At 41.9% G+C, this 25760-nt stretch overlaps 1 protein-coding gene across 2 annotated transcripts in view; it reads right to left on the reverse strand.

Annotated features, from left to right (window-relative positions):
• The window catches only part of LOC139164344 (complement factor H-like), a 54895-nt gene that overhangs the window by 18870 nt on the left and 10265 nt on the right, over positions 1–25760 (reverse strand). For both annotated transcript variants that reach the window (XM_070746342.1, XM_070746343.1), the window contains 5 exons: positions 22098–22286; positions 11905–12087; positions 11452–11658; positions 2896–3075; positions 518–703 (listed from right to left, as the gene is read on the reverse strand). In XM_070746342.1, coding sequence (XP_070602443.1) covers positions 518–703; positions 2896–3075; positions 11452–11658; positions 11905–12087; positions 22098–22286 — 945 coding nt within the window. The remainder of the gene's footprint in view (positions 1–517; positions 704–2895; positions 3076–11451; positions 11659–11904; positions 12088–22097; positions 22287–25760) is intronic.

The raw sequence follows: 25760 nt of genomic DNA on the forward strand, positions 1-25760 counted from the left end.
TCTGAAGCTATATTGTAGAGATGATACCATGGTGATTGGATGACAGCAGAGCCTCCTTGGATAAAGAAAGGACAAGAAATTGTCCACTATTCTCTGGAAGGTTGTTCTTTGTGAGGAGACTGCAGAACTTGCAGCTGACTTGTAAGTCTCAGTGGCCAGAAGATGCAAAAAAGTCAACAAACACTTCTATGCTCTAGATTATTGTTAGTGATGGCATTACTTCTATAATGTAATTTCAAACTATGGAATGAATTCATTTATTTAATCTGCTTTACCTACATTTTTTTCCTTACATTTTGTGGAACAAATTTATGTCAGTTATAAAAAATCTTGGGATTATTTCTAAGAAGAGAAATTATAGAAAGGTTACCATTACTACAGCTAGCTGTAACAAGCTAGTGTCCTGCCACTGTCATCTCATCCACCATAACGTAGGTATCTCATTCATAAACAATAAAGCAATTTCTGCTTTAGAAAGAAACTGAAGACAAAGAAACTTTTAAAACGCACTGCTTACCGTGACACTGGAGAGGGAGAGAGGGATCCCAACCATTAGCAGTACATATTGATGTGTACTTTCTTCGGATTACTTTAAACAAAAACCGTTTAGAACAGGTTATCTCAATTTCATTGTTGTACACATATTGAGTTTGCCTAGGTTCAATGTCACCGTTTGTCACTTCTGGAGTGGGACACTGAATTTCTACAGAAGAATATGAATAGAGATACATGGTCAAGAAGTTACTGCCTATGAAACTAGCATACTGAAAAATGAGGAGAGATCCCCATGCTACAGATCTTGAAGTGGATCTAGAGAATTTATTTTGTTTTAAGATTTTTTTTTCCAATTTGCCAGGAACACATGCTGTGGGACTTTTCTCTGACTTGTGAGTTTCAGTCCTGTCAGCCACACCAGATGTATGAGCTAAGAAAATCAACTCCACAGCAAGCTTAAGTTTATCTTCACCAAAATGTATAATAACAATATCTTACCCCTCTGATTGAGCTATATTTCTCCTCCTTTATTCACTAAAAAAAGAAGGCCTGAGTGCCTTCCAAATGTTTTCTTGCTTTTTTGGATTTAAAAATGCTTCAGCCCCTTTTCCTAGGCAACAGTTCTTGCATATCTCTTTGTCAAGGGAATCTTTCTTATTTTCGTCATAGGTATATGGAAGAACACCCAAGAATAATATCACCAAATTGGTGATTGCTACATCAAACAATTGTCTCAATATAAAAAGGTTGGGGTGTATCAAACCTAGAGGACATCTGGCAGAGGGAAGTTGATACCTGTACCTTTCCCATAATCTAGGCATTCCGGGGCAGCACGAAGCCGGTGCGACGTGCTGATTAGGGGCTCCTGATCTGCATCTGAGATCTTTCGCTTGTAATTGTTCAAACAGTGACAGTTCTCCACAGAGAGGAGAACTAGCTTAAGGGGAAGTCTTGAACAGTGGGTGGAGGTGCCAGGGCTGCCACAGAGAAGGCTCTTCCCTTGGGGCCCGCCAAATGACATTGTTTGGTTGATGGGACCTGGAGAAGGCCAACTCTGTGGGACCTAACCGGTCGCTGGAATTCGTGCGGTAGAAGGCAGTTCTGAAAATATTCTGGTCCAATGCCACGTAGGGCTTTAAAGGTCATTACCAGCACTTTTAATTGTGACCAGAAACAGATCGGCAGCCAGTGCAGGCCACGGAGTGTTGTAGAAATATGGGCGAATCTGGGAAGCCCCACGATAGCTCTTGTGGCCGCATTCTGCACGATCTGAAGTTTCCGAACACTTTTCAAAGGTAGCCCCATGTAGAGAGCATTGCAGTAGTCGAACCTCGAGGTGATGAGGGCATGAGCGACTGTGAGCAATGACTCCCTGTCCAAATAGTGCCGCAACTGGTGCACCAGGCGAACCTGGGCTTCTGTACATATGCAAAAGCATCGCATGCATGCACAAGTGGTGCAAACCGGTGGCAAACTGGTGGCAAATGAATTCAGAACCCACCAGTGCACCACACGTGCCCCCAACATGGGTGATGTTGAACTAGCCACATCCACCAGTGATGGGCTCCTACGGAAATGGTCAGGAACGCAGTTCCGGTAGCAAAATTTGGAGCTCCACCCCAGAGCACCCAATTTGCACTGAAAGATGTTGAAACTAAATGCATAAGCCACGCCCACAGTGTGGTAGTAAAAATTTAGGTAGCCCATCACTGACATCCAACCCTGGCCACACCCACCCTAGCCACACCCACTCCAGCCACAACCTCCCCCAAGGTCAAACACAATTCTGATGCAGCCCTCAGTGAAATCAAGTGTTATACCCCTGCTCTAAAGCTATTCATTTCATACTTAACATTCAACATTTTCAGTTGTTTAGCAGCTTTTAGATCTGCTCTTTCTTCAGTTCAAAATTTAGAGACTATGTTCACCAACCTATAATTTGTATCTATGTTTACAATAAGCCTATTTATTTGCTAAGATCAAGTACTGACTATGTTATTTTTCTTTTCTATGATTATATGTATCTATCTGCCTGTGAATTTGCCTGTAACTTTGGTTATTCCTCTTTATTTGTCAAGCTGTTATTCCACAACTCATTTCCTGTGCACATCCCACATGTATTTAGAAAGACAGAATATTTTCAAAGTGAATTGGTGGAAATGCAATTCTACCATATTGTACATTCTAGTCTGATAGCACATCTTCCTTTCATGTCTGTCCTTTATCCTGTTGCAACTAAATAAGAACTAAGAATCTGCTAACATGTTCTCAGGGAGATATGTCCCTTGGCAAAAATAATTGAAAAAATACATAAAATAATGTTTAAAAGTGCAATTATTCAGAGTTAATAAATAGCTCAGCCCTTCTATAATCATAATAATACATGCAAGTTGTACTCACGGATACATTTTGGTGAAGGTGACCATCCATTTTTTGTGCATTCAATCACCTTTTCCCCATTATCATTTTCAAGAATAAATCCACTATCACACCGAATTCGAATTAGATCCCCATCATAGTATATAGTTCTTCGAGATCGGAAATAACCATTCGATATTCCTGGAGGGTTACATCTAATTTCTAGAGAAAATATATCATAATTTATATTTTAAAAATCTGTGCATCTTTGGATTATGGGACTTGCTTTACAATAGCACAGAAAACAAGCACTATTATATTTCATAGCACCATGAGACTATTTTAATCAGTAATAATGCCTATTCATGGGCATTATTAGTCTTCGGAGAGGGGCGGCATGCAAATCTAATAATAAATAAAATAAATTAATTTCAAACCTCCTGTTAATATCTAAAATATACTGTAAAATTAGCCATCATGATCGAAAGTACTTTATGTTTCCTTGTATTTATTTGGAAGATCATTAATAAATTCAGCAAGTTGCTATAATTATTCAGCCCCTTTAATTTAGTGTTGAATAGAAATATAAAGCTACAATCTGATACTCTCATGTTTTCTGTCTCCAGAGAGCTCGCAAGATTTAACATTGATATCCACCAAGACTGTCAGACATCTGAGGCCAGAAGTACATTCGGAGCAGTAGAGAAGTAAACAGTCGGCAAAGCCAGGGCTGCAAATGCAAATTCTATGACAATGGTGACCACACATGTCTGCCCAACATGTGGCAGAACATTTCGTGCCCTTATTATGCTATTGCTATTGACATTGTTGGTAAATCTAAAAAACCAGATTGTTGATAGATTGTCCAGGAGGGAAAAAAAATGTAATTGATGAGACTTGATACCAATTTCATGATATGTAATTAATCAATCTGTTCTTCCTAGGACTGCCCTGGAATTGCCAGCTGTTCTAGAATTCAATACACTGCATGTTCACAGTATAATCTTGTTCTGTCATATTACAATTGTAGAGGTTGCGCTGGCTACCAATGTTCCTCTGAATGCAATCCAAGGAGCTGCTCACTAACTTTAAAGCTGGATATTTATTTTATTATTTCGATTTCTAGGCTGCCCTTCTCCGGAGACTCCAGAGATTCAGGGTGATATGGTTCAACAATGGGTTGTCTATGATATGAAGTTTTCAAATAGCCACTGTTTGTCCAGTTTGGATGGCAAGATAATATTCACTAAGTATCCCTAACGGGTGAAATTCAATCATCTTGGCCCACCTCTGCTGAAGTGGTAAGGATTATTTGAATTGGTTTGCCAAACCAAACTGATTCAAATCTCCATTCCTGCAAGCTGCATAGAAACATAGAAGATTGATGGCAGAAAAAGACCTCATGGTCCATATAGTCTGCCCTTATACTATTTTCTGTATTTTATCTTAGGATGGATATATGTTTATCCCAGGCATGTTTAAACTCAGTTACTGTGGATTTAGCAACCACGTCTGCTGAAAGTTTGTTCCAAGCATCTACTACTTTTTCAGAAAAATAAGCCTTTGCACATTGCTGGCTGGGTTTTACCAACTCGTTGGCTTGAGGGGCTTTGGCAGCAAAGCAAGTGACCAGCTGTGCTTGCTCTCTCGATGATCAGAGAAACAGCCAAAGCCGCTGGAACAATCGTACCACAGTAAAAGCCACTTGGGTTGACCCACTTGACAAAAGAGGTTGCACCAATGCTTCTCCGGCACTGCTATCATCCTGTTCGGCTCTCCACCAATGTTCACTCTAATTTTTTTTCGGTATGGGCAGAAAAGTATAATGTCTGAGTGGCACATTTTCATGCCTGGGCGTGGATCAGTTAGAAACAAAAGGGGGTCACATGACCTCAGGACAAACAGCAACTGTCATAAATATGAAATGGCAGCAAAGTTTTGATCCTGCCATCATCAGGCTGCTCCAAAGGTCCTAACTGTGAAAAAGGCGCATAAGTCACTTTTTTCAGGGTCATTGCGACTTTGAACACTCAGTAAATTAACCATTATAAGTCAAGGACAACCTGCCTTCCCCTCTAGATGTTTTCTGTGGAGCTTCAAAAAGGACTGCTGATCTGCTTCTAAAAGAGTGCACTGGTCAGACAGAATCCTCAACTCCTGTTCTGACCCTAATGGAGGCCAAAGTTTCTATCTCCTGAGTAACATGGTTATTAAGTGAGTTCTGCCTCACTTTACCACCTTTCTTGCCAGAGTTGTTAAGTGAATCCTTCCAGTTGCTTGCCAGAAGATCACATAACCCTGGGACATTGCCACCTTCATAACTATGTTGTCAAGTGTCCAAAGTTTGATCCAATAAGCCTTTTATTTTTCTAACAAAGCCTTTCCTTCCTAGAAGGAAGAATAGAAAGGATAAAATGGAAAAGGGGATTAAAAAGGGATACAAAAAAATTAAAAACGGCTTGGTTCAAAGTTCTGCTCAGATTAAATAAATTGGAGTTTAAAAGGGGTTGATTAAGCTTGGAGTATTGTTTTGTTTGCTATTTTTTATCTTTAATTATTTTTTATATTTGGATATATGAATTGCTGATCTGTTTTAATAAAGTTAGAAGTATAATAAGATATGTAGTAGGTGATACTGATTTGGATTAATGCATAAATTGAATTGAATTTAGAATTGTTGGGGAGATTAACGATATTAATGATTTTTAATTGATTGAAAATAGAGAATATTTAGAAATGTTTCCCTTTTTTCTTTTCTCAAATTGACTGAAATGTAAGATTAACAATGAAGTAAGAAATGTAGATAAGTATTAATTGGCTAAATGTTATATGGGATGAAATAGTTTTTACATTTTGGATTAGGTAAATGTACTATTTAGAGGGGGCGAAGACGTCTGAAATTTGTATATTTTTATGTTTTGTTTTTAATTTTCTTCTGTTAACATCTGATTGGTTATACAAGGTTTTCTTGGTTTATAGAAAAATGTATAAAGAAAGAAGGAAGCACTTTGGCATAATGGTTAATAAGTTAGAAATATAATTAGTGTTGTACTTTTTGAAGGAACATTAATGAGGGAATTAAATGAAAAGAAAATGTATGTAACTGGATGACAAAATTAGAAAAAAAACTTTTGCAACTTTTTTAATGATTGATATTAGTTGCTAACAAAATACTGCATTTTATTCATGGAAAATTAGATGGTACACTGTATTGTTTGAATGTATGTTGAGAGAAAAAATAAAAAAAATTACACCCCCCCCCCTCAAAAAATATTTCCTTCCTCTGTCCCTCCATTCATTTTCATTCTTCCTCCCTCCCTCCCTCCCTTCCTTCCTTCTTTGTTCCCTCCATTTCTCCTTCCTTCCTCACCACTTGTCTCTTTCCCTCCCTCTTTTCCTTTTTCTTTCTTTCTCTCCACTTCTCTCCTCTCTCTTTTCCCTCTTTTCTTTCTCTTTCTCATTCTTTCCCTCCAGGTATCTCTTTTTCTCTCACTCTCTGTCTGTTGCTCTCTCTCTCTCTCTTTTGCTCTCTGTCTGTTGCGCTCTCTCTCTCTCTCTCATCCCCACCTTCCCTATCCCCTCTATCTCTGCCTCTATAATCTATCATCCCTCAATCTCTCTCTCTCTCTTTCTTTCTCTCTCTTTCTCTTCCTTTCCGTTAGCGCACTCAGTTCCTCAAAAAGTGGCTGACCCATATTTTGCCTTTTCCTCTGCTGCAGCCTCTGCTGGCTCAATAGGGAGTAGCGACTCAATCACCCCCAATGGACAATTGGTGGCAATACCCCACCATGATCGGCTATTCTGAAAGCCATCTTTTCTCTCCTCGCAGCACTGCAGGATGCACAGATCTTGGTCCGTTGGGTGACTTTGCCCCCAGGACAAAGTGAAGGTTGCAATTTTCATCTCTCTCTCTCTCTCTCACACCTCCTCACTCATTATCCTCTCTATCTCTGTCTCTATCATCTATCATCCCTCACTATCCTATCTCTCTCTCTCTTATTTATTTATTTATTTATTATTTAGATTTGTATGCTGCCCCTCTCCGAAGACTCGGGGCGGCTCACAACAAGATAGAACAAATCATAAATAATCAGAAAACTTTAAAATTTATAGAAGATTTAAAAGCACCCCATATACTAACAGACGCACACACAAACATACCATGCATAAATTAAACATGCCTGGGGGAGGTGTTTCAATTCCCCCATGCCTGACGGCAGAGGTGGGTTTTAAGGAGTTTACGGAAGGCAGGGAGAGTAGGGGCAGTTCTAATCTCTGGGGGGAGTTGGTTCCAGAGAGTCGGTGCCGCCACAGAGAAGGCTCTTCCCCTGGGGCCCGCCAACCGACATTGTTTAGTTGACGGGACCCAGAGAAGGCCCACTCTGTGGGACCTAATCGGTCGCTGGGATTTGTGGGGCAGGAGGCGGTCTCGGAGATATTCTGGTCCAGTGCCATGAAGGGCTTTAAAGATCATAACCAACACTTTGAATTGTGACTGGAAATTGATCGGCAGCCAATGCAGACTGCGGAGTGATGGTGAAACATGGGCATAGCTAGGTAAGCCCATGACTGCTCTCGCAGCTGCATTCTGCACAATCTGAAGTTTCCGAACACTTTTCAAAGGTAGCCCCATGTAGAGAGCATTACAGTAGTTGAACCTCGAGGTGATGAGGGCATGAGTGACTGTGAGCAATGAGTCCCGGTCCAGAGAGGGCCGCAACTGGTGCACCAGGCGAACCTGGGCAAACGCCCCCCTCGCCACAGCTGAAAGATGGTTCTCTAATGTGAGCTGTGGATCGAGGAGGATGCCCAAGTTGCGGACCCTCTTTGAGGGGGTCAATAATCCCCCCCAGGGTAATGGACAGACAGATGGAATTGTCCTTGGGAGGCAAAACCCACAGCCACTCCGTTTTATCCGGGTTGAGTTTGAGTCTGTTGACACCCATCCAGGCCCCAACAGCCTCCAGGCACTGGCACATCACTTCCACTGCTTCATTGACTGGGCATGGGGTGGAGATGTAAAGCTGGGTATCATCAGTGTACTGATGATACCTCACCCCATGTCCTTGTATGATCTCACCCAGTGGTTTCATGTAGATATTAAATAGCAGGGGGGAGAGGACCGACCCCTGAGGCACCCCACAAGGGAGAGACCTTGGAGCCGACCTCTGGCCCCCCACTAACACCGACTGCGATCGGCCAGAGAGGTAGGAGGAGAACCACTGAAAAACAGTGCCTCCCACCCCCAACCCCTCCAGCCGGTGCAGAAGGATACCATGGTCGATGGTATCGAAAGCCGCTGAGAGGTCAAGGAGCACCAGGACAGAGGATAAACCCCTGTCCCGGGCCCGCCAGAGATCATCCATCAACGCGACCAAAGCAGTTTCCGTGCTGTAACCGGGACTGAAACCCGACTGCTGGGGACCAAGATAATCGGCTTCTTCCAAGGACCGTTGGAACTGGAGTGCCACCACCTTCTCAACAACCTTCCCCATAAAGGGAAGGTTGGAGACTCGACGATAGTTATTAAGTACAGCTGGGTCCAGGGAAGGCTTCTTGAGGAGGGGGCGCACGAGCGCTTCTTTATAGAGTGTTGGAAAAACTCCCCTCCCCAAGGAAGCGTTGGTAATCTCCTGGACCCAGCTCCGTGTCACCTCCCTGCTGGCCGAAACCAACCAGGAGGGACACGGATCCAGTAAACAGGTGGCGGAACTCACAGCTCCAATGGCCTTGTCCACTTCATCAGGTGTCACCAGATCAAACTCTTCCCAGACAGGTGGACAAGTACGTGCCCCAGTCACCTCGACTGACTCGTTGTCAGTCGACTCTGTTTTCCAATTGGAGTCGAGATCAGCCCGGATCTGAGCGACTTTATCAGCGAAAAATGTGTTAAAATCCTCGGCACTGCTCTGTAAGGGCTCCCCAACTCCCCCCTGGTTAAGAAGGGAGTGGGTCACCCTAAACAGAGCGGCCGGGCGGGATTCCGCTGATGCAATTAAGGCGGCATGGTACGCGCATCTTGCCGCCTTGAGCGCCACTTTGTAAGTCTTAATAAAAGCTCTTACAAGTGTTCGATCAGATTCAGACCTACTCTTCCTCCATCGCTTCTCTAGACGCCTCTTTTGGCGTTTCAACTCCCGGAGCTCCTCATTGAACCATGGAGCTCTACGGGGTCTAGCACCACGGAGAGGTCGCAAAGGAGCAATCCGGTCAAGAGCCTCTGCTGCAGCCTTGTTCCAGGCCTCCGCAAGAGACTCCGCCGAACTGTGGACGAGTGCCTCTGGAATAACCCCAAGCGCCATCTGAAAGCCCTCTGGGTCCATCAGGCGTCTGGGGCGGAACATCTTAATTGGTTCCGCCTCCCTGCGGGGAAGGATTGGAGCCAGGAAGTCAAGCCGTATTAGGAAATGGTCTGACCATGACAAAAGCAATGGTTCTAAGCCTCTTAGTCTCAGACCATTACTCAATTGCTTGGAAGGGAATACCATGTCAGGTGCGTGCCCTCCCTCGTGAGTTGGACCCTGTACTACTTGAGTCAGGTCCATGGCTGTCATGGTGGCCATGAACTCCTGTGCCAACCCAGAGGTTTCGCCGAGTGACGGCAGGTTGAAGTCCCCCAGGACAATAAGTCCGGGGAACTCCACCGCCAATCCGGCTACCTCCTCAAGTAGCACAGGCAGGGCTTTTGACACGCAGCTGGGAGGCAGGTACGTGAGAAATAAGCCCACCTGAACCCCTAAGTCCAACTTCATCAAGAGAGACTCACAACCCGCAATTTCCGGAGCAATGAGTCTACGTAGGCAAAGGCTCTCCCTGGCTATAATAGCCACTCCTCCCCCCCCTTCCCTGGGGTCGAGGTTGATGCCATATCTGAAACCCAGCTGGGCAGATTTCAGAGAGAGGAACACCTCCCTCTGGGCCCAGCCAGGTTTCAGTAATACATGCCAGGTCGGCCTCCTCATCCAGGATCAGATCCCGGATGAGGAGAGCTTTATTTACCACCGACCTGGCATTGAGCAGCAGAAACCTGAGCCCAGGGCTCTTGCTTTCTCTCTCTCTCTTTCTCTCTCTTCCTTTCTTCTCTCTCTCCCTCTCTCTCTCTCTGTCGGTGGCAGGCACCTTCGCTGCCTTTCTCACCTGTTTCCAAGGCTGCAGAGGCAGAAGCAGATTGTGCCCAGTCACTCCATTGGTGGCACTGGGGTGAACGCCAGGCCGGGATGGAGCCATCTCTCTGCACTGGGCCAGCTGCTGCTGGGAAGGAGCGGATAGGTTTTTCTGCCCAGCGCAAATACCATTCCACCTGCCTCAAAGCACAGCAGATGGGCTCGGAGGAGGATGGGGGAGAATGCCTCGGCCACGCTTCCCTTGCCTTCCCCCGCCTTTGCCATCGCAGCTAGCGAGCCCTCCTGCATTGGTGGCTCAGCCCCATGGCGGTGGCCATGGGAAGGTGTCAAGCTGGGAGCGAGGGGCAAGCAAGAGTGGAAGAGGAAGTGAGCAAATAAAAAGAAAGAAAGAAAGAAAAATAAAAAGGGGGGGAGAAAGGCGGAAAGGGGCGCCGGCTATGTTAATCGATGGTTGCCGGAGGCTAAGGGCACGAAGAGCAAAAAGTTGTGAGACCGGAAGCTGAGCTTCCTTCTTCATGGCTTCCAAGTTTTTCTGGCTACCGGCGATAGAATCTGCCGGGGGGGAAGAGGTTTCCAATTCCAGCGCAGAGGTCTCAAATTGAGACCTCTGCACTGGAATTGGAAACTGCTACACGGAGGTTTAAAACCTCCTGTGCTATAGCACACCGTGCAGCTTAGGGGGAACATTGCTCTCCACCCAGATGTCATTACATCTCATGCGCTGACCAGAAGAGGCACACAGAAGCATAGTGAGTGCACATGCGCACTCACATCTCCAAGCTGGTAGTAAAGGTAAATGCATTTTGCTCTAGTCCCTAACTATCAATTAGGTCAAGGAATGATTATCAAGTCTTCTGCTTGTAGCTCCCCTCCTCTAGGACAACCATCCTAAGATGACGATCTCTCCTTGTCTGCAAGTAACTGTACAGCTACAAAAACGTGTGTATAAGTGTGCATATTTTGTTATTTGATTCTTATTTTTATATCTGTGAGTTGCCCAGAATCCACAAGGATTAACCTGATAGAGAAATGCCATAAATGCATAAACAAATACTGTATCTCCATTATGTTTTTCTGGTGCCTATGGTGAAATCACTGCTAGATTTGAAAAATGTTCCTTGTTAGACATCTTCTAATCTGTTAGTCCCAAAATCAAAAGTAAAGCAATATTCTCTAGCACTAACTAAAAAAAAAATATTATATTCATGTTGGAGCTGGAATCTCTATTGGTACTAATATTTAGATTTTGGTATGATAATAGTTTATAAATTCTTTAAAAATAGAAACATATTTAGCTCAGCTATGGAGTTTGTTGCCAGAAAAAACAAATACTGTACCATTCAATGATATAAATGGTATTGCCATACATACTTATTATCCAGCAATGTCTTTTTTGGAAAAACTCTCAAGGATGCAGTTTGCTGTTTTTACACTAACTTAGCCATAGTTTATAAAATTAAATTCTTTGAGTCACCTTTGCATTTAGGAATCACTGGTGGCGTCCCATCACAATGGATTTTAGAAATTGATTGGGAAGTATCTGCTTCAAGCACATATCCTGTTCTACAGGTCAATTCAATAGAATAACCACGTTGTACAAATGCATTGTCAGATGTATTCATTCCATCCTTAACTTCTATCTTCCGGCTTTCCAGTTCAGCCATTGGAATCATACAGGGCTCTAAGATGAAAAAGAAAGTAAATTGTTAAGAGAAGGTAGTCAGCGTCCAAATGCATCATATTATTCTGTTGCAAAGGTCTAATAATACCGGTAAAATTTAGCTTTCATCTACTAGCCAGTTCACATCAGATATATAACTAAAATCATATAAATCATCTTTATGCAAGAGAGAAAGAAAGCAGGGAATAGATACTAATGATTAGAAATGTTCATAAAAATTAGACGAAGACTTTCTTTTCTGCTTACCAAGACAAATGGGCACCTTTGTCCAGTTCCCATTGTCACAAAAAGATATGTTCTGGCCTTCCATGGCGTAATAGTTTTGGCATCTGAATTCTACTGAAGAGCCAGATCTGTATTGCTTTTCAGATAAAGAAATAATGTCGCCATTCTCAATCCTCGGTGGACCGTTGCACTTTTCCCCTTGTTCTATTAAATATGAAAACATAAATTGTAAAACTTTGGTCATACTCCAAACTGAAGCTTTGAGATTACCTATCAGTATTTCCTGATGGATTACAAAATACATCAATAAAACTATTTTAATAAGCATCCATTCACATTTTATGTGTTTATAGTATTTTTAAAATAGATACAGAAAAAAGAGACAATATACATGTATTGAACAACTGAAGTAATGGCCTACACAAGCAGGTGAAAAAGTAAACAAATTAGCAATTCTTCCTCTAAGAATTAACACATTAAACTGATATAAACCAACTAAATATACTGCAAATTATATATGTATCACGATTACACACAAACATAATCTGGTTCTTAAATATAAATCTATGACAAAAGTATAGGGCATTATTTACTTTCTTAACAAATAGCCTTTTCCAAAATTGATAATTATCTTTTCTTTAATTCAATACTTGATATTTAAATAGTAGTAGTTTTCCAAATTCTTTTGGATATTCCACATATATGATACAGTAGTAGTAGTAGTAGTAGTAGTAGTAATAATAATAATAATAATAATAATAATAATAATAATAATAATTTATTAGATTTGTATGCCGCCCCTCTCCGAAGACTCAGGGCGGCTCACAACAAACGATAAAACAATATGCACAAATCTAATATTAAGAAAACACTAAAAACCGTATCATAATTAAAAACCAAGCAGCACATACATACCAAACATAAATTATAATAAGCCTGGGGGAAAGATGTCTCAAATCCTACATGCCTGGCGGTATAAGTGGGTCTTAAGTAGTTTACAGAAGACAAGGAGGATGGGGACAGTTCTAATCTCCGGGGGGAGTTGATTCCAGAGCCACCACAGAGAAGGCTCTTCCCCTTGGGCCCACCAGACGACATTGTTTAGTCGACGGGACCCGGAGAAGGCCAACTCTGTGGGACCTTATTGGCCGCTGGGATTCGTGCGGTAGCAGGCGGTTCTGGAGGTATTCTGGTCCAATGCCATGTAGGGCTTTAAAGTTCATGACCAACACTTTGAATTGTGACTGGAAACTGATCGGCAGCCAATGCAGGCCACGGAGTGTTGTAGATACGTGGGCGAATCTGGGGAGCCCCACGATGGCTCTCGCGGCTGCGTTCTGCACGATCTGAACAACAATAACAATAACGATAACGATAACGATAACGATAACAATAACAATAACAATAACAATAACAATAACAATAACAATAACAATAACAATAACAATAACAATAACAATAACAATAACAATAACAATAACAATAACAATCATCATCATCATCATCATCCTCACTGATGGGTACACCTTGTTGTGGTAGTGGGGCTTGTGTGCTTCAATGAAGCTGAGAGCTGTGCTGGGCAGCCATTGACAAATGAGCTAAAGGAACAAAACAAACAAAGCTTACAAATCAAAAAGTGGCAGAAATTCTCAATGTCAGAGAATCGCACAATCATGAAGTGTTATTACAACTTGGAGCCTGAAAAACGTGGATATCAAACACGGATGTACCAATTATGGAAACAAGAACATGCAGACTGAAAAATGACGGAACTTCGACTGGCCGATCAGCGACGACTCATAATCAGGAACCAAATGTTCAGTGAAGTCGAATTAGAAGAAATACAAAAAATTTGAAAAATAGAAATACCAAAATCTGATCTGGCACCAGTAGAATCTCCAATAAGAGCTGGAGTCACTGCACAACTGGAACCTGATGAAAACTTGGAAAGACAGCAAGAAGCTACAGATGAGACACTTGGCACTGTAACTCCAAGGCAGCAAGAACTGAAGGACCAAATACTTGCTCATGCAGGGTCCAAGGCAGAGCAAAAGAGACTGCCAGCCTTAAAAAACATAAGCAAGAAACGACTTGCAACTGTCAATGTAACTTCAATTGAACAATTGAATCAGCTTGCCTACAGTACAGCTGTGATAATAACTGAAAAACTAGGGTTACTGCAATAGAAACCAAAATGGAAAATCCAACTAGAAATGAAAATCAAAAGCTTGAGATCAGATGCAAGTAACTTGAAGAACATTAAGGAGCAGAAACTGAGCAATCAGAAGATCAAAGACTATTTGACAAAAAAGTACTGGCTTAGTACAAGAAAGATCAAGAAAGCTCTGGAAATTGTAAAGCAGCAGATAACAGCGACAGCCAGAAAAATTGATATGAAGCTAGGATCACCCAGTACAGGCAGAATCAAACATTTCAATTCAACCAGAGGCAGTTCTACCAGAACCTGCATCAGCAAACAGATAAGAAAATTGAAAAGCCAGAGGTGAAAATAACAACAAAGTTCTGGAAAGATCTCTGGGAGGTCGAAAAGGGTTATAACAAAACTGCTGGGTGGATAAAGGAGTTTGAGAAAAAATTCTCAAAGAGCAATATGCAGCAGCTAGAAATAACACCTGAAATGATTGCAAAAAGAGTGATCAGGTGCATGGTTTTTGGCTGAAATACCTGACCTGCCTGCATGCAAAAATGGCCGAATTGTTCAACAAAATGCTGCAGACAGGAAATATCAGTGAATGGCTTACAACTGGCAGAACATATTAAATACAGAAAGACGCAGCGAAAGGAGCCATACCAGGAAACTACAGGCCAATAACATGTTTGCCGACCATGCTCAAACTTCTGACAGGTATCATAGCTGACAGAATTCAGGACTACCTAGAAGAACATGACATCATGCCAGTGGAGCAAAAGGGCAATAAAAGACGAAGCAGAGGTATGAAAGACCAGCTCCTAATTGATAAAATGATTATGGAGAACTGTAAGAACAGGAAAACAAACCTATACATGACCTGGACTGACTACAAGAAAGCCTTTGACTCATTGCCCCACAGCTGGATCTTAAAATGCCTGGAAGTCATTGGAGTCAATGAAAACATCATGAAATTCATAGAACAGGCGATGAAATATTGGAAGACTGAGCTTTTTGTTGGGAATGAAAGCTATGGACTGATCAACATCAGAAGGGGCATCTTCCAGGGGGACTCTTTGTCCCCAATGCTATTCATCATCGCTATAATCCTGCTGTCACTTATCCTACAAAAAACAAACCTAGGCTACCAAACTGCTAGGAATTCACCAAAAATTTCACACCTGCTGTATATGGATAACCTGAAGTTGTACAGAAAATCAGAAACTGAGATACAGTCACTAACTAACACTGTGCGAATCTTTAGCAATGACATCAGCATGGAGTTTGGCCTGGATAAATGTGCCACAGTGGCACTGAAAAAGGGGGAAATCACGGAAAGTGAGGGCATTGAAATGTCAAATGTTCAAACCATCAAGTGCCACCAGCCAGAAACCTACAGATACTTGGGCATCTTGCAAATGGATAATATCAAGCATGGTCATGTGAAAACTGTGATCAGCAAAGAGTACATCCAGAGGACCAGAAAAATTTTGAAGAGCAAACTGAATGGTGGCAACACTATTAAGGCTATAAATACTTGGGCCATATGTGTCATTAGATACACAGCTGGCATAATGAACTGGACTCAAGCAGAGCTGGACAACTTGGACAGATAAACCAGAAAATTAATGATGATCCATCATACACTACACCCTCGCAGTGACGTTGACAGGCTGTATTTACCAAGGAAAATAGGTGGCAGAGGACTTTTGCAAGTGAAGCAGACAGTGGAAGAAGAGAATCATGCATTAGCTGATTATGTGAAGGAGAGCAAAGAGTCAGCGTTGATGGAGGTCAACAATAGGATCTTCTCAAGGTGAAGTAAACCAAGGACCAGTATAGAAAAACTGTAACTCAATGTCGTATGGGCAGTTGGCGGAACAAAGCATTGCATGGCCAGTTCTTGGAGAAGATTGAAGACAAAGTGGATAAAGAAAAGACCTGGTCATGGATTACAAGTGGAACACTCAAAAAGGAGACAGAAGGACTAATACTGGTGGCACAAGAACAGGCCATTAGAACAAATGCTGTCAAAGCCAGAATTGAAAAATCAACAGACGATCCAAAGTGCAGACTCCCTAAAGAAACAGATGAAACAATCGATCACATACTCAGCTGCTGCAGAAAGATCGCACAGACTGACTACAAGCATAGACATGATGTTGTGGCACAGATGATCCACTGGAACTTCTGCTGGAACTACCATTTACCAGTGGCAAAGAACTGTTGGAATTATAAGCCCAAAAAAGTGGTCGAAAATGAACAAGCAAAACTACTGTGGGACTTCCGACTTCAGACTGACCGAATGCTGAAGCATAACACACCAGACATCCTGATTGTGGAGAAAAGGAAAGTATGGATCATCGACATCGCAATCCCAGGGGGCAGCAGAATTGAGGAGAAGCAGCTAGAGAAATTAGTGAAATACGAAGATCTAAAAATCGAGCTGCAACGACTCTGGCATAAGTCATTGAAAGTGGTCACACTGGTACTTGGCACGCTGGGCGCAGTGCCAAAGGATCTCAGCGGACATTTGAAAACCATCGGAATTGACAAAATATCCATCTGTCAGTTGCAAAAGGCCGCTTTACTGGGATCGGCAAACATCATTCGCTGCTACATCACACAGTCCTAGGTGCTTGGGAAGGGCCTGACTGGTGATGAAATACAAAATCCAGCATAGTGATCTCGTTTGCTACGTTGTATTGACATACCAATAACAACAACAACAACAACAACAATAATAATAATAATAATAATAATAATAATAATAATTTATTAGATTTGTATGTAGTTCCACAAAAATGGTTAGTAGGCTTGTCTAGTCCAATCTAAAACATATTCTGGGCATAGTAAAGTATACTCTCTATTTGTAGGTTGATGTAAACATCAAATGCCCTCCATGTTAAATTACTGTATATCATTTTCCCTTTTTATAATGTTTAATTAAAAATTTGCAAAACACATTAAAAGGAAGGAAGGAAGGAAAGAAGGAAGGGAGGGAGGAATGAAGGAAGGAAGCAAGGAAGGAAAACAAAAGTGCAGAAAGAAAGAAGAGAAAAAAGATATGCTCCTTTGCAGTACATTTATAAAATGTACAAAATTCACTCTTGGGCTATGTTGTGGTTAGCTCTGGCCCTGCTCCTGCCCCAAGGAGTGTGGATGTGGGGGAGACATCCACATGCTGCAGGCCTGTTTTGCCCCCGGTGGAATCTGCTATTGTAGCAGAAACACAGATGTTTGATGCCAATAAGGGAGCAGAGACCACGAGAAGATTGAGATTGCCAGGTTTATTTGGTGCATGCATCAGGTTCAGAAGATATAAAAGCAATGTCTGAACAATGTGGATTGCTTTTCAGGGCTCTTTATACATTTCCAAAGGAGTACAAAAAACACACAGTATCAGCCAATCAGATACTAGTTGTCAACGTTTCCTTATACAGAAAGTAAAAAGAGGTTATACAATGTAGAAGATACAGAATGTACAGCAAAGAGGCACTTGCGGGTAGATTGTGGGTTCCTGCAGAAGCTATGTGCCTTCAAAGCTTTGCTCTCTTCCTGAGTACATTTCGTGGTTACGTGTTCAAGCAGTAGGTGCACCCCAATCGGGCACAGAGGAAGTACAGGTGTGAAAACGGAAAAGCTTAGCCCTGTTGTCGGCACTTAGAAAATGTCAAGTTTATAGCAGATATATGCAGGACAAAGGTCATATATCAAAAAGTGCATAATCCTGGCAAGAAATGCAGTACAAAATGAAAATACAGATATCAAGGCATAGCCCAGCTTCCTCACTATGAAGGCTCCTCTGACCAAGAAGACATGAGTGACAGGGAGGAGGAGAGTGTGGCAAACAGCTCAGAAGGAGATTTATTTATTTATTTATTACTTAGATTTGTATGCCGCCCCTCTCCGAAGACTCGGGGCGGCTCACAACATGTAAAAACAAATCATAAGCAATCAGACAAATTTAAAATATTTAAATATTTAAAAAACCCCATATGCTAACAGTCACACACACAGACATACCATGCATAAATTAAACGTGCCCAGGGGGAGATGTTTCAGTTCCCCCATGCCTGACGGCAAAGGTGGGTTTTAAGGAGTTTACGGAAGGCAGGAAGAGTAGGGGCAGTTCTAATCTCCGGGGGGAGTTGGTTCCAGAGGGCCGGGGCCGCCACAGAGAAGGCTCTTCCCCTGGGGCCCGCCAACCGACATTGTTTAGTTGACGGGACCCGGAGAAGGCCCACTCTGTGGGACCTAATCGGTCGCTGGGATTCGTGCGGCAGGAGGCGGTCTCGGAGATATTCTGGTCCGATGCCATGAAGGGCTTTAAAGGTCATAACCAACACTTTGAATTGTGACCGGAAATTGATCGGCAACCAATGCAGACTGCGGAGTGATGGTGAAACATGGGCATACCTAGGTAGGCCCATGACTGCTCTCGCAGCTGCATTTTGCACAATCTGAAGTTTCCGAACACTTTTCAAAGGTAGCCCCATGTAGAGAGCATTACAGTAGTCGAACCTCGAGGTGATGAGGGCATGAGTGACTGTGAGCAATGAGTCCCGGTCCAGATAGGGCCGCAACTGGTGCACCAGGCGAACCTGGGCAAACGCCCCCCTCGCCACAGCTGAAAGATGTTGTTCTAATGTGAGCTGTGGATCGAGGAGGACGCCCAAGTTGCGGACCCTCTCTGAGGGGGTCAATAATTTCCCCCCCCCAGGGTGATGGACGGACAGATGGGATTGTCCTTGGGAGGCAGAACCCACAGCCACTCCGTCTTATCCGGGTTGAGCTTGAGTCTGTTGACACCCATCCAGGCCCCAACAGCCTCCAGGCACCGGCACATCACTTCCACCGCTTCGTTGACTGGGCATGGGGTGGAGATGTAAAGCTGGGTATCATCCGCATATTGATGATACCTCACCCCATGTCCTTGGATGATCTCGCCCAGCGGTTTCATGTAGATGTTGAATAGCAGGGGGGAGAGGACCGACCCCTGAGGCACCCCACAAGGGAGAAACCTAGGAGTCGACCTCTGGCCCCCCACTAACACCGACTGCGACCGGCCAGAGAGGTAGGAGGAGAACCACTGAAGGACAGTGCCTCCCACTCCCAACCCCTCCAGCCGGTGCAGAAGGATACCATGGTCGATGGTATCGAAAGCCGCTGAGAGGTCAAGGAGCACCAGGACAGAGGATAAACCCCTGTCCCGGGCCCGCCAGAGATCATCCATCAACGCGACCAAAGCGGTTTCCGTGCTGTAACCGGCCCTGAAACCCGACTGCTGGGGACCTAGATAATCGGCTTCTTCCAAGGACCGCTGGAGCTGGAGTGCCACCACCTTCTCGACAACCTTCCCCATAAAGGGAAGGTTGGAGACTGGACGATAGTTGTTAAGTACGGCTGGGTCCAGGGAGGGCTTCTTGAGGAGGGGGCGCACAAGCGCTTCTTTATAGAGTGATGGAAAAACTCCCCTCCCCAAGGAAGCGTTGGTAATCTCCTGGGCCCAGCTCCGTGTCACCTCCCTGCTGGCCGAAACCAACCAGGAGGGACACGGATCCAGTAAACAGGTGGCGGAACTCACAGCTCCAATGGCCTTGTCCACTTCATCAGGTGTCACCAGATCAAACTCTTCCCAGACAGGTGGACAAGTCCGTGCCCCAGTCACCTCGACTGACTCGTTGTCAGTCGACTCTGTTTTACAATTGGAGTCGAGGTCGGCCCGAATCCGAGCGACTTTATCAGCGAAAAACGTGTTAAAGTCCTCGGCACTACTCTGCAAGGGCTCCCCAACTCCCCCCTGATTAAGAAGGGAGCGGGTCACCCTAAACAGAGCGGCCGGGCGGGATTCCGCTGATGCAATCAAGGCGGCATGGTACGCGCATCTTGCCGCCTTGAGCGCCACTTTGTAAGTCTTAATAAAAGCTCTTACAAGTGTTCGATCAGATTCAGACCTACTCTTCCTCCATCGCTTCTCTAGACGTCTCTTCTGGCGTTTCAACTCCCGGAGCTCCTCGTTGAACCATGGAGCTCTACGGGGTCTAGCGCCACGGAGAGGTCGCAAAGGCGCAATCCGGTCAAGAGCCTCTGCTGCAGCCTCGTTCCAGGCTTTCGCAAGAGACTCTGCCGAACTGTGGACAAGTGCCTCTGGAATAACCCCAAGCGCCGTCTGAAAGCCCTCTGGGTCCATCAGGCGTCTGGGGCGGAACATCTTAATTGGTTCCGCCTCCCTGCGGGGAAGGATTGGAGCCAGGAAGTCAAGCCGTAGTAGAAAATGGTCTGACCATGACAAAGATCAATTATCTAGCTCCTCCTTGGATTCAGAACAAGAGTTAATGATACAGCCATGCATGAGGAGAGCGATGCATAGGCAACAACAACTGAGAGATTATTATCAAAGAAAATGAGGCCACCTGTGGTTGGGTGGGGCTGTGGTAATTAGTGAGGCTGCTATAAATAGCAGCCTGTGGATTTGGCCATTGTGGATGATTATCTGATCATTGTGTTTCATGACTGCTTTACTGACTTTGACCTTTTGTGTGCTGATTTTTCCCCGCTTGGAAACTAAACCAGAGCAAAGTGTGTTTCACTTTGTGAAAGAAGAAGGACTGTGAATTGCCTCACAGCTGCAAGCTAAGTATCACAGAACTGATAAGGGACTTGTACAAATTACCAGTTTGTTTGGAAACCAGTGCTCTTTGCTATACCAAAAGAGGGCTTAGTTTAAATGAATTTTCATTATAAAGAACATTGTTTTGAATTTTCAAACATGTGTGTGTCTGAAATTTGTACCTGTGAATTTTTGGGAGGAGTGTACCAGAGAGCCCGACAGAACAGGCTATAATTACAAAAAATTGAATCATTACATAATTTTTTATTATTAATATGTGATGTTGTTTTGAAATATTTATATCTGAACTGAATAGAATATAACTGAAATAGAACTAATAATGTAACTGAAAATCTGAAAATGTTTTAGGGTTCCACCAACAAATCAAGAGACAATGACAGTTCTGAAAAATATTTATTTAATTCTTATGAACTTTTTTTTTTGTTGGCTACAAAATTACCATAGGAATCAGAAAATTAAACCTCTTCAGGCAAAGAATAATAATAATGTGTCTTTCATGACCCAAATAGACTGGAATCAATACTTGCAGAATTATTAAATACAGTCATATTCCTAGCCAGCTTAATATTACTATAAGTATAAGATATTATCCAACCAATATCAAACAAAAGACATTTTGCATGTAAAATATGGTTTTCCCCTAATGATGTGATATCAACATGTCTTTAAACAATCTTTATCCTTTTTCAAACAAATTTCTAGCTACCAATTTTAATTTTAAAAAATCCTCCCATTTTACAGCCCACTAATTCCTTAATTTTGGATATACTCAGAGCAACTGGATGCAGCTGAGGGTTTATTGGTCAAATGCCCTTCCTGATGCTACATGGAGTTTGCAGCTTATATTTTTTTGCGACCCAGAAGAGAAACATACCTAGAGCCTTAGATTTTGGATTGAGTTTAAGGTCAATACAATTATTTAGAGAAATGGCAGAACAACCTTCTCCAAACAGCTTTAGATGGAGTTTGTAATATATTAATTATCAGTGAAGGGCTGCTCTTCTTACCTGCTACCAGAGCTCCCTCGGAGACCATCACAGGCATGTGCACACTCGTCAGTGCAAGATTTGGCTTCTCTGCATGTGCAGCAAGCCAAATCTCACACAAGGATGTGTGTGAGAGTGAGATTTCAGCTGTTTTCACTTATATTTTTGCTTCCATGCATGCACAGAAGCAGAAAATTGGTGAAAATAGCCAAAATCTCACTCTTATGTGCATTCTCGTGCAAGATTAGGCTTGTTGCGCATGCCTAGAAGGAAAATCTCACACAGGGGTATGTTGGGGGGTACGCAGCTGTGCATGCATCCAGGATTTTCCTACTGGAGCTGCACACCTGGAAGTACCAGCTGCTGCCCGTCACTGATTATGATATGTTAATTATTTTAATTAGTTACAATCCTAGAAGAATCCATCATATTACAACATGCTTACCAGAGATACATAATGGCAACTCCATGTGACCGTCAGCACATTTTCTGACTGATGGAGCCACAAGCACATATCCTTCATTGCATTGAAATTGAAGATTATGGTTACTTGGAATAATCCTTGTTCTTCTTTGGGCTCCAAACACAAACAGATTTTTTGTTGCTAGTTGTTGTCTTGTGATATGGCATGGTGCTAAAAAAAAGAAAGTAAGATAGGTATTTTTTATTTTATTTTTATTCAAAAGATTAAAATAAAAAATACAAAGGAAAACTTTTAATAAAAACAACATTAGGGCATATTATCCCCTCCCCCATTGAATATTGCCAAATATATTGCAGCAATAACTCCCCCTCTTGCAAAACAAATCCAAAATGTATAAACTTCTACATCTTTTTGCAATCTAATTTGACCTGTCATATACTATCTCTTTGAAGAAAAAATGGTTAACAGATTAAGCAATAGCAAAGTTCAAGGCCCTCTATTAATGATCTGTTATTGTATTTTACCCATACATTGTCTACAACAGTTTTTATATACCACAAATCAACACAATCATTACGCCTACCGTCCCCTGTCCTAATGTTTCTTTCTTACTAGTATCATGTATATAAACATGGTTATATATTTGTATACTACCAATACATACTCAAATAAACAAATAAACAAATAAACAAATAAACAAATAAACAAATAAACAAATAAACAAATAAACAAATAAACAAATAAACAAATAAACAAATAAACAAATAAACAAATAAACAAATAAACAAATAAACAAATAAACAAATAAACAAATAAACAAATAAACAAATAAACAAATAAACAAATAAACAAATAAACAAATAAACAAATAAACAAATAAACAAATAAACAAATAAACAAATAAACAAATAAACAAATAAACAAATAAACAAATAAACAAATAAACAAATAAACAAATAAACAAATAAACAAATAAACAAATAAACAAATAAACAAATAAACAAATTTTTATTTTTTATTTAAAGTTTTTTTTAAAAAAAATGATTATAATTACAAATACATTTTGAGAACAGTGTGCTGTTTGGGTCACACCTTTTTATATACATAATTCATTTTACATCATATTTCTGTTTTCCAATTTCCACCATAAAATTTTATTTCCATATTTTATTTATCTCTTATTTTCCTCTTAATACATACACAATATCATCAATTGCTCCTTATTTATAAACTCTTAAAATAATGTCAATTATTTTCTTTTTTCCTTTATTACTGAATATATTTTCCAAATTCCCCACCCACTTTTAACATTTCCACTTTGGGTTTTGTTTTAAGACATTTCTCAGTTATACCAATTTGTTTTTTCATTCCATCTGCTGTTCTGATTTACAATAAACTTCATCATTTTACAATGCAATACAAGACACATAATCATTTTACAATACTGTTCTACTTGTATCGTAACAAAGGGAAAATCCACATACTGAGATTTCAAATCAAACAGTTTATACAAGCAAGTTCAGGCATTTTAGTCCATGTTAGCAGTTTTCCCGGTTAAATTAGCTGAGAGGTAAAGGATTGGGCTGCAGCTGAGAATCAAAGCCAATTAACATTCTTCAATGAAATAATGTTTTCTTCAGTCACACATGAACAATCACAGATCTCCATGGTTTCCTCAAACAGCTGCAGCTCGGCTCAATACATTTAGAAGAATAAGAGCAGTTTGCCAGTAAAGCATTTCTGGAACCCCGAATCCAGGACTTCCACCCTTACAAATGTTGGAACTCCACACCTTTTTTACCCATGATTCCTCACTTATATACTGTCTGGGTGTGGTCAACTGTCTAGACTTTCTTTCATAGACTAACATTCTGAACCTTTTCCCATAAAGATATTCCTGTCTGCTTCATGATCTTCTGACCCGGGCATCTAATAGGGGCTCCTGATCTCCCATGTCTCTCTCCTCTTCTGACTCAGACATTACCATCATTGGGTTTTCTATAGTCTCTGGAGGTTCATCAGGTTTCTCAGGTTCCAATTCTCCCTCACTCTCACTCTGACTCAGTTGTCACGAACACTGGCCTAGGTGACCTGGTTCATCCTCCTCAGAATCTGTGACTAACTAACCTGGTCATGGACCACTCTCAACAAATACAATATCATACATCTTTATATTTCAAATCTTACATATGATATACTAATATTAATACTGTTCTAGTTTCTGGTAGAACTTTAGTTATTGAAAGTAACGCTTACTGAATGCAGTATTTCACAAACAAAGAAACTCCATTTTTATTCTCTTCACTTCCATATTCAAAAATGCAATACAGACTGGCACATTATTTTCTCCCGTTATCTCTCCTAATTACATTCCACATACATTCCTTCATGCCTCCTCCTGTCTCCTGAAATTCATGAATTTACAGCATGATTCAAAAACAGCAGGAATGACTGCAATATAACACAGAATAAACTTACTCGCTCCAAAGCCAAACTGAAACACATTTCATCTTAGAACTACAACATTGAAACTCTGCCCTTCTTCCCCACTGGCCTCCTGACGTAACTAATACATCATTCCAGTATTTAACCCATTCTTCCCCTTAATATCTTTTTCCTAACACCTGTTCCTTGCGTTTTTGGACCCTTCTGAATTGAGGATTAACGCAGCGAATGTCTGTTTCTTCCTCACTAGATTCTGGACTCATAGCAACATCCTGTTGCTGGCCTCCCACCTGTTCTAATACCTGTAACCCAGGGCCTACCACTAATTCATAAACACTATCTGTATCAGAGTCCTCAAGCTCTTCATTATCCTCCAACTGAACAGGAGTATGTACAACAAATACAATTCCTCTAAGTGTATAAATTTTGTCATATTTTCCTTCCTCCTTTCCATTAACCTTCCCCTCTTTGACCATTTTCTTTTGTTCTCTCAAAAAATCCACCTTTAATTAATTTTCTCCCTTTCCTCTGTTCTTTTACTGTCTTCTTTTACTTTTTTACCTTGTACCTTTTATTCTGATTCTTTGCCCTTCCTGTCAGACTTGCTTTTGAATAATTTCCCAACAATTTCTAAACTCTTCTCATTCTTTCTCTTTTTGGCCTTTGTTTGCTTCTGTTTTGAAGGGTGCTTCCTTCAATCTGCTCTTTTTGTGTTGCTGTAAAGCCCAGTAAAATCATGTGCTTGTATTTATTTATTATTTATTTATTATTTGGATTTGTATGCCACCCCTCTCCGAAGACTCGGGGCGGCTCACAACAAGTGAAAAAACAATCCAATACATAATCCAATTAATTAAAATATGAAAAGTTTTAAAAAACCCTATACTAACATACACACACACAAGCATACCATGCATAAGTTCAGCGGGCCCAGGGGGAGATGTTCAGTTTCCCCATGCCTGACGGCAAAAGTGGGTTTTGAGAAGTTTACGGAAGGCAGGAAGAGTAGGGGCAGTTCTGATCTCCGGGGGGAGTTGGTTCCAGAGAGTCGGTGCTGCCACAGAGAAGGCTCTCCCCCTGGGGCCCGCCAACCGACATTGTTTAGTTGACGGGACCCGGAGGAGGCCCACTCTGTGGGACCTAATCGGTCGCTGGGATTCGTGCGGCAGAAGGCGGTCTCGGAGATATTCTGGTCCGATGCCATGAAGGGCTTTAAAGGTCATAACCAACACTTTGAAT

The sequence above is a fragment of the Erythrolamprus reginae genome, chromosome 3 (assembly GCF_031021105.1).
Source record: "Erythrolamprus reginae isolate rEryReg1 chromosome 3, rEryReg1.hap1, whole genome shotgun sequence".
Lineage (NCBI taxonomy): Eukaryota > Metazoa > Chordata > Lepidosauria > Squamata > Dipsadidae > Erythrolamprus > Erythrolamprus reginae.